The sequence below is a fragment of the Coffea eugenioides genome, chromosome 11, assembly GCF_003713205.1.
Source record: "Coffea eugenioides isolate CCC68of chromosome 11, Ceug_1.0, whole genome shotgun sequence".
Taxonomy (NCBI): Eukaryota; Viridiplantae; Streptophyta; class Magnoliopsida; order Gentianales; family Rubiaceae; genus Coffea; species Coffea eugenioides.
This window is the reverse complement of record NC_040045.1, coordinates 38,508,726-38,519,143: the sequence shown is the minus strand read 5'-3', so window position 1 is coordinate 38,519,143 and position 10,418 is coordinate 38,508,726. Positions and strand designations below refer to the sequence as shown.

The 10,418-nt window shown below is 33.6% G+C and overlaps 1 protein-coding gene across 1 annotated transcript; it reads right to left on the bottom strand.

The window, feature by feature from the left end:
- Positions 1 to 2,005: 2,005 nt before the first annotated feature.
- Positions 2,006 to 5,469, bottom strand: LOC113753472 (nudix hydrolase 25-like). The gene is made up of 6 exons (XM_027297632.1): positions 5,153 to 5,469; positions 3,828 to 3,878; positions 3,415 to 3,507; positions 2,847 to 2,944; positions 2,354 to 2,465; positions 2,006 to 2,260 (listed from the first exon to the last, which is right to left on the bottom strand). Exons 1-6 carry the CDS (start codon positions 5,216 to 5,218, stop codon positions 2,156 to 2,158), a joined length of 525 nt encoding a protein of 174 aa, XP_027153433.1. The 5' UTR covers positions 5,219 to 5,469; the 3' UTR covers positions 2,006 to 2,155.
- Between the last annotated feature and the right edge of the window lie 4,949 nt (positions 5,470 to 10,418).

Genomic DNA, 10,418 nt, shown 5'->3' with positions numbered 1-10,418 from the left:
TTTTATATAAGTATAATGCATTTTAATAGTAGATATAGTAATTATTATATATTATTGTATTTAAAATAATAAATATAAATATAAATATAATTATATAATTTATTAATATTATATACATGTGTATATTATAATCATATGCACATATAATATGCATTTATAAATATACATATATATTATAAATATATTATTATATAATATTAATAAATTTATAATATATATTATATGAATATAATTATATTTAACTAAATAATTATAATATATATTTATATAATGTACTAATATTATAATTATAATATATTATATATATGTATATATTATAATATATAATAAATATTAATATTAATTATATCATTGTATAATTATAATATGTAATTGGATTTGTTTCTTGGAATCAAACTTGGGAATCGGACAAAACCCACCAAAATACTTGGGAATGGAGAAACACCAAATTTTTAGAAATCATTCCAAGATTTCAATTCCCATTCCAGTAAACCAAACACCATTTATGGGGTTCATTCCATTCCCCGAATCCGATACCCTTTTACCAAACGCCCCCTAAGAGAAAGAAAATGAATAATTAAATTAAGAACTTACACGCTCGCGCGTACTTCGGTATTCGTTAGTTCATTTATGAAACTATTCAATTGATGTACTTGAAGCACTAAATTCATGAATAAATGTTTAATAGAATTCATGTACCTTTATCTTGTATTACCTATATATAGAGGTATTCTAACCTCTCTCTTGTAACAACTTTTTATCAGTTGAATATAATAAGAAAATGCTTCTTTATTCTCTTTACTTCTTTCTCTAATATTCTAATCCCAATTTTAGTAGTTTATTTTATTCGTTTTACAACATTTTCAGCCAAAAGGGTATATTTTTACGGTAAACTATGAGTGGAAACTTAATCTGATTGGGTATTCCACTCTGTAGACAAAATCCTAGACTACTTGCACCATTTTAATGCAATTACTTTTCATCCTGTGTGTTTTCTCTTGATGCAGTAAACTATTTACTAAACTAGAAGATTTCATCAACTCTCTTATTACTTTTGGCCCCTCGCAGCTTTCTATTTGCATTAAGCTAACTTTCTTCTTTGGGACTGCAACCTCTTTGTGAATCACATTCTGATACATCTTCAATTTCATTAACTTCAGGAAGAAATTCAGGTTGGTAGCTAACTAGTGCCAACAGATACTACTAGTTAAACGAGCTCTGGTCTTAATTTTGAGAAAATTGTTTAAAACGCGCAATATATTTCGTCAAATGAATTTTTTCGTTCTTCACTTTTAAAATGGTAATTTTATATCCTTTATAAAATTAAATCGGTAAAATTTGATTGCAAAATAAATTTTCGACCATTTTTTACTCTGAATCCATCATGTGACCTACATATGGTTATTTTTTGGGAGGCTAAAAGGTTAAATCCTATTTATAATTAAATAAATAATTCGATTCATATTCATTTTTATCCCTAAAATGGTAGAATCTGACCTTAACTATATTCATCTTTTCCCTAAAAAAGTGATATTTGACCTTTTTTGTGCATAAAAAGTTATTGCATGTGATCACGTGGTGATTGCACGCTAAAAAGTGGTCAAAAATTTATGTTGGGATCAAATCCTACTAACATAAATTTGTAATAGATGAAAAGTTAACATATTAAAAGTGAATGACGAAAAATTCATTTGACGAAATGTAAGTGACTCTGAATGACTTTTCCCTTAATTTTTATAAAAGTTAATTTGGAAAAATGAATAAGTTCAAGAAGGGCAATACACATAAACCTGGAAAAATGTGTGTTGACCAGACTGTAAACATCCAAAATTTAAACATTCATCGTGCAGCTAATTGCTCCCCTCTTGCTCATTAACCAGAGTTAAAAGTTGGAGATTTTATCAAAGAATCTTGCATTATATTCCAGAATTGTGGAGAAGATCATTACCCGTTTTATAGCATCAATGCATCAGCGTACCCTTCCAGCACAAATCATGCAAGCCCGTTAAAACCTTAAAGAAACATATACCATAAAAACGTGATAGCTAGCTAAGGTTTCAGATTGCCATATTCATTTACAGAGAGCTCTTTAGAATCTAAATACTGCAAACTCAGCCAGAGAAAGAAAGAAAAAACTGCATATTTGCACTTATTTTCACCACTTTGTCGATTGGCATTTGGCAGCCTTTCCATTATCATTAAGGTAGGGGCCGAAGGTTCTCATAACTTCCTCATAGGTAGGCCTCTTGTAGTCCACTGCCTGTTATCAGTCACATTATAACTTGCCCTGGTAAGCTACCATGAAGACAAAAAGCACTGAGAACCTTAGCTGGGAAGGCATAGAGAACAGTACCTGTTCGATGACTTCTTCAGGTCTAGCCCATTTCCAATCAGCAAATTCTGGCTCAACTTCACCGTTTGCTAAATTGATCTCACTTTCATCTTTTGTCAATCTCATGAGAAACCTGTTGAGAACAAAAGTTAAATTATCGTGCAATTGATTCGTAAGTAGGAACTCTAAGGGGGAGAACTAGGGAGAAAGAACAAGTAACATGTTGGCTGAGGAGGAATTGATGAAGGGTAGAGAAGCCAGTTAAAGGAAGATTAGAACTATAGAAAGAGTGGAGGAGACAGCAGAAGGGGAAGAACCAGAAGTCAAGAAACAAGGATTAGTTGAAAGCACCAGAAAACAATAACGATGGAATTAACCTTTGACAACACTGTGGAGTAGATACAAAGGTACATCTTCTACACATGTATGAATTGCACGTTTCATTCATCTATAAACTCCAATAGGCTTCAAAAACACCAAATAGGGATACTGAAAATGTACAGACACTACTCACCACTTTTGTGCCTGACCATGCCATTCTCCTCCTCCCCAAAGGCGATTCACTTTTGCCTTAACAGCAGGAGGAAAATCATAGGTCAACCATTGAGGAACCTGATAAAGGACAACAACATTTAGCAAACTACTAAGTTTCCCATTTTCTCCTGAAACACTAGAACATACACTGAAGTATTAGATTATTTCTCCTAAAGCAATTTCTTATGGAAAAATGTGCAAGTCATAACCGGAATCACCATTTGAAATCAATCTGCTACATAATTTTGTCAGCAGTTACGTAATTATAGTATTTTCACCAACTTATTTGTCACGATTGTGCACACCAGATGAATCACGTTTAAAAGGTTTCCAATGTTTCAGAAAGTCAAAAGGTTCTTAGATGTTAAGACCTATTTTCTAAAGCATTCTCCAGAACATACGTACATCAACCTAAAAAACAAAAGAATATATGTACATAAGTGCTAGAATACCTAAAATTTAAGGATACTTAGGAGGAACATAAAGCATACCCGTTTGCATTATAAGCAAGAGGCTTGAAGCATAGTTGAGATTCAGTTTAGACAAACCTCATCAATTATTTCAGCAGAGACAATTCCAGTTTCTTCTCGCAATTCTCTAGTCGCTGCAGACCTAGGATCCTCCCCATCTTCAATTCCCCCCTAATTGTAATAAATCAGGCATGATTCAGATAAGGATGCTGAAGCAGTTGCATCACCTCATGCAATGGATTAAATCCCAATGAAACACAATGATCATGTAGGGAATGTATCCATTAGAAAAAAAAATTAGTGGAAATCTTTCTCTTGCCATATATTGTTGAGCATATAATACACAAACAAATTCAAGGGAATGATAAAAAGAGATGTAGGATAAAGCTGATAATGAACTCTTCCTTCAGTCATTAAAAAGAATCAAACAGCAACCTGGTCATAACTTCATTGTAACTATAGCATTAAGCAAGAAAAGTAGATTGCATTACCTGCGGCATTTGCCAAGCTCCTGGAACATTTAATCTGGAAGCTACAAATACCTGCAAACCAGTAGTATCAGATCCATGATTCAAAATCTGTACACTCAGATCTATCATACTAGGATGAGGAATACTCTAATACTGGTGAAAAGGAGTCTTGTGAAAGAAGTGTTTATGCATAAACTTTTTGAGTGGAAGACCATTGAATAAGGAGTGTTTATACATAAACTTCTGCACTTCGTTTTATCCCTAATCCATATCAACCTAAGGAAAAATGGAACATCTTTTTCCTTTTCTTTTCTATGGATTCAAATTCACTAATAAGAATCCAATAGGCTAGAAAGCTGCTACCACATCACGAATAAACTCCCAAAAAACTGGATGGTCCGTAAGCACTGCACATATTATTTGTAGATGCGCAACTTTTCCATGTAGAATTCCTGTTACGTTCCATGTAGATATGGTAAGAATGATATCCAGAACAAGGGTGGCTTCTACACTCTATAAGGAACTTTATTTTTAGCACTAGACAACCTAGCCGTACATAGTATATCTTCGCTCAGGAGGAGAATATGACAGAACTCAATGAGTAGAGATGCCTACATACTTTACATGTCAATTTTGAAAGACACCTAGATTTCAGACTAGAAAAACCTCAGCAATTACAAGAACCTACTTTCCATCTGCCTACAGGAAATCATTTTTTGCTTGTTTTCCACCTCAGCTACGTTCAATCACAAGAATTAACAAAGTTCTGAGCATGAAAGTTGTTCTGAATGCCAAATCCATGGCATCTTGATCTTTCTACAGATCTATCCACTACAGTTCAGAGAAACATATATGAGCAAAGCAGCTAACAAGACTGGAAAAATAATTCACAAAAAGGAATAAACTTTTAAGAACATACTAACTGTTATCCAGGAATCAAGAATTTTTCCTTCACTAATTTCCTTGCCAAAACTCTCATGAACAGTACCAGGTCAAAAAATTTTCGTAAACTAGGTACTACTACCATATAACACCCCAATCCATCATCAATATTCTTATCTTAATTAGCTTAAAACAAACTCTTTGCCGGGTCAAATTCACAACAAAACATCGTCATCATCTACTGATCAAGCAAAGCAAGAAACTGGTGACCCTTTACACTTCCCTTTCCATTACCAGCAAAAATCAATGGAAACAGAAAAAAGAGAGCAAGTCAACCAGAAACATGAAAAACCCCATTAAGGAAAAACAAAATCGTAATCACTTAAACAGAAAAACACCCATCTGGATTTTTCAACAATCAGAGTTAGAAAAATTTACCAGTAAAAAAGAAAAAGAAACAGTACCAAATTATCATCATTGATGAGACAAACTCCAACGTTGGGGCGATAGCCAGAGGGCAGGCCCTCCATTTCTATTCTATTTTCCTCTCTATCCTGAGTTCAGCTGAGGAAAAAAGGTCAGACAGAACTGAAACAAAAGAAAGGTTAAGACTTTGAAAGAGTTGAGAACAAGCAGGAAAGGAAGAGAGAGAGAGAGAAGAAGCATATAAGGACAAGTCTAGTGTTTGATGACGGGATCACTATCATTATACCACTAACTGAAAGTCAACCCATTATTTGATTAAATTAATGTTTGCAGTACTATATTTTGTGTGTATGTGATGATGATGATGATGATGTTGGAGCGTAGTGGCAGTGGTGGGGGATGGAGTTTTTATTATGTGGAGGGATGACTTCTGAGTTCTGAGTGGGTTGGGAGGAGTTGAAATTCAGCATTGCATGTGATCCCAATTTCCATTTTTTGTTTAGCTCTCAATTGGGGCCTGAATTCAGCTTTAGTTTAGTAAAAGCTTGTTGAATTCAACGGAGTGATTTCTGGAGAGACTTAAGACCAGTATGATTTGCGAGCCTCCTTTTTTACCCCTATTCTTTCTCCTTTTCTTGCAAGGGTTTGACCAAGGGATGTCCATTCCTTGTTAAGAGAAGTCTGAATTTGAGATTTGAGAGAAGTAAAATGTATAATTAACGTGGAAGAGTGTGTAAATGCACTTCGATACTAATTATCAATGTACACACTCACATAGTAAATTTAGTATAATTTAGATGATAGGTACATATGCATAATTTTTTTAAAAAATTATCTTGATATTGACTTTTCATTTTTCACATTCACAGTTAACTATACAGAGGTGGTGTTCCTATGTATGGTTGGACTTTGGAGCGCTAGATTTTGAATAAAAACTATTAAATGAAAACAGAAAAGGTAGATGATCAGCAGCCAAGTGAGCTTACAAAGTCCTTATGTAAAAGAGTTGACAAAGTTAAAGCTTAATCTAATACGTCCAATGTGGTTAGAATGGTTGTCTTAACTCTTAAGATTAAGATCCTGGTTGATAACTCAATTTAACATTTAAATTTAATGGATTCAAATCTGATTTTAAAATGTTCAGACACATTTGATAACCAAAAAATAAAACAATTAAATTAATTAAATGATGCTGAATTTTCTAAACAAAATTTGCTCTAAAAAATGTGTGATGAACTATTCTCTTATCACTTAATGTGAAAATGTGTCAGATTTAATACTTAACAATTCAATAATTTAACAAATTCAGATTTTCGATTTCAGTTTTAGACTTCAGTTTTATCTAAAATTTGTGAATGCAAAGTCTTTTCCATTAAATGACGTAGAATGCTATGCTTGCAATTTGTAGATTAAGTGGAAATGAACCGGTAATTTCAGTTCCTGTATCCGCTAATAGCTCATGGACGGTGGGCACATATGGCATGCCACATAACGCATTAGCCACTTACGCTGTACTTATTTCGTGTTACTTAGGTTAAAAAGTTATTAGGGCACATGTTTAATGTTTCGTTCAATTAGGTACAGAAGATAAGGTGTTACTCAGAATGAAATCAGACATTTTGACTTGGAAAACTAGTTTGCTTTATGGTTGGATCATAATAAAATGAAAAAAAAAATGGGAGAAAAAGGCTCAAATTTGATTAGATGAGATCAAAATAGTGATGGCCTCACCAAATTTTTGCCTTTTTCTTTGTTTTTTTTCACTTAATTGATGTTCGATTAGTATGTTTTCTTTGCATTGATATATCATACATATACGATATAATGAGATGTGTAATTTTTTCTGACTGCTGCGAATGAGGATTTATTCAAGTGACACTTCATATAAAGTTTTAATCAATCGAAATATTACGATATTACACATACAATTTGCGCACGATTAAAATGCAATAGTTGTGTGAGTTGCAATCTTAAAAGAATAGTAATTGATGCTTTCTTCTTTTTTGTTATGTAGATGAGGAAGTAATCAAATATGATAGATTTACTTATGTGTATATTTTTTCTGTTTTTTGATGTGACAGCCCCACATTCCCCTAAAGCGAACCAAAGAGGTTAGCGGACTGCCTGCCCAACTCTCGCCAGGACTAACGGTGCAGTTAAACACTATCTAAAACGTTCCGGGAAATAAAAACGCGTTCAGACAAGTCAAAATCCCAAAATAGCCAAATGAAAATCCAAAACCGTCGATGAATAGTGGGTGCCATGTCATATAACTCGAAAAAATATTTCCAAACAAAATAGGACACATAAACAGGGTTAAACAGTGTTATATACATACGTTTGTCATTTACAAAACAAAAGGAAGATAATTAGATCAAAATACATTTAGGATTTTTCCAACTATCGAGGAGTTTTAAAAAATATATTAAAACCAACTCAACTCGTGTTTCAAAATATCATAGTCCCCAAAAGTGGTTCCCTGTAAGGAAAACAAAATTTAATGGAGTGACCTTACGCCCAGTGAGGTACACTCATGCAGATCAGTAAAATTCACATATGCACATAGTTGCTCAATCCAAACGTTCAACAAGTAATCCAAACATTTAAATTCAATAAAAGGATACGGACGGCTCTCAAGAGCCCTTATCCTTGCTTGCTGTACTTGATCTCACCCCGTTGACCTTCCGTCAACGCTTAAAGAAATAACCAATACCGTAGACTCCATTTTCTCCATTTTTCATCCACCTCACATACTCCTACCGGACTCGAACTCCAAACAGTGGAAAATTGGCAATATTCGAATATACCGGAATCGAGAGTCTCATATTACAAGATTCCATATAACAGTCCCCATGGCTCGTCAATTTTCACGACCAAGCCCTTGTTGGCTGAATTCAGTTGACACCAATGGGGTTGAACTCAGTGATAACAGTAATGACTGTTGGATACTCGTCCAACCGACACCAATTCCAATATATTCATATACCATTCAAGTAACACAATAAACAGTCATATGTAAGACATAAAGGGTGAGAGTGATCAAGTACACCCTCGCTTGAACCAATTTCAACGGTGCAAATAAGCATTCAAGGCATCAATTTCAAGTGTAACAAAGCCACATAGTAACAAGCAAGTGAGTGGTACACTCACCAAGCAAGCAAATGAAATTTCATACACTTCCGCCCAAGGAGCGTATTGAATCACCGTCACGCCCTAAAACATTCAAACAAGCACAATGAGACTCGAATACGAGTCATAAACCGAATCCACATACTACTAAAATAAGGCTCCATTAGAACGTATAAGTACCAAAGTAAGTTAGGGAAAGTCCGGAAATGAAAGTTAAACCCTAAAACCCAAAAATAGTTTTGACGTCGTTTAGCGTATTGGACACAACCGGCGCTACGATTATCGGATGGATGTGTAATTTATATCGCTTCGAAGCTAAGACAGAGGGTTACAACTTTGATGAAGGTTACTCAGTCCAGTTTACAATGTATCTAGGTCAAATTTACCAAAACAATCCCAGATTTTTCAGTTCGAAGTTTACTGTGAAATTCAACTAGCAGTCCTGATTCATTCAATCATATCTCATCACATACGACTCCAATTCCAGTGATTTCAAAGCCATCTGAAAGCTAAGATACAAGGCTATAATTCTTAAGAAGACATCGACAACCAAATCAGTAGTATTCTCGGTCAAACTAACCAATTACAGAAGCTGATTATCAGTTTCGGACAGAAACAGGGCAGCAGGGTATTTTGGTCTTTTCACAGGTTATGTTGCTCCGATTGGGTTGAAATTTTGCAGGCAACTATAAAACATCATTCTCTACAACTTTCATGTTTTACACTAAGGCCAATTTGGCCTCTAACTAGGAGAAGTAGTACCGGGCAGAGCAGGGGAAATTAAAACCCTAATCTGGCAAACATTTTCCGCAATTAACTACAATTTACGCACTATGACTTCATTCTAGACTATCCCGAGCCATCATCCATAGCCACACCATACTGAACATATAAAAACAGAAAAAATCAAGAATAAATATAAAATTCACCAATCTCTACCAAAAGTCAAGAATTCTTCCACAAAATCACTTATTCAACTACTATCAATCACTAATTGAACATTATCAAGATCAAAGGAAAGATTCCTTAACCACTCACCTTGTAAACTCAAGAAAGGAAGCAACTTAGCACCTTTGCTCCTCAAACCACTTCATCACTCACCTTAATCCTACCAAGGGAAAGGTTTTTATGGAGCAAATCAAAGTTTTAACGGTTGGTTTGTGAGATCAAGGCAAGAAATTGAAGAAAGAAGTTGGAAGTTTTCTCTTCTTTTTCCTCCAAGAAAGTCGGCCAAGAGAGGGAGAAATAAGATGATTTTTTGGTCAATTTTTGGTTAATTAGTAAAGGTAAGTAAGATGTCAAAGTCAAGAATTAATCACAAGGTGACACTTGTCACCCTTATTTAATGCAACTCTATCCTTTTGTCTCTCCAATGATAATCCATTTAGGTAACTTCTAATTATCTCTTAACACTTGATAAATTAAACTCGGTATACACAACTTAATCTAATTGACCGAATTTTACCGAACTTTCCGCACTAGCGGGTCTCACGTCCGGTATACGCTCTTAATTTCTCAAAAACTAACCGATACTAGAAAAATCATTTAAAAACTATATTTACTCATAAAAATTATCTAGAAAATTTTCCTAATAAAGACAATGTAGAAAAGCATGCACTTAAATAGAATAAAACCTAGAAAATGAGAAAATTTACGGGTTCTCACATTTGATGTATATGTTTGATGATGTAACTTCTGCCATTAGTGTACATTTTAATGAAATTATGATATTTTATTAAAAAATGTTAAAATAAACAAAAAAAATCAAAGTTAAATATAAATATTTGATGGCCTATATTAAATATTTGGATACTTTATTATTTATACAATTTTATTTGCTTGTATCATAAATATATTTTTCAATCACTTTTTTTTATTTCACATACATCACATGAAAAAAGGTGCTATAGTATTTTTTTCAAAAAATTATCCCAAAAAATCTCCTATCCAAACACAATTTATGATATCCTAAAACTTCTCTTACTATAAATAAAGATAGATTTTATAACTAAGGGTTGTCGTTTTTCATTTTTGATTCCTAGAATATAGGATTAAGGACCATTCTGATGGTAAAATCGAGGCATATTTTTTGCCCCTTAGTATAATTATAGAAGCTTGAAGTAATTCTATCCCATTCTTCAATGTTAATGATGCACCTCTAAGATAACTTTTTGT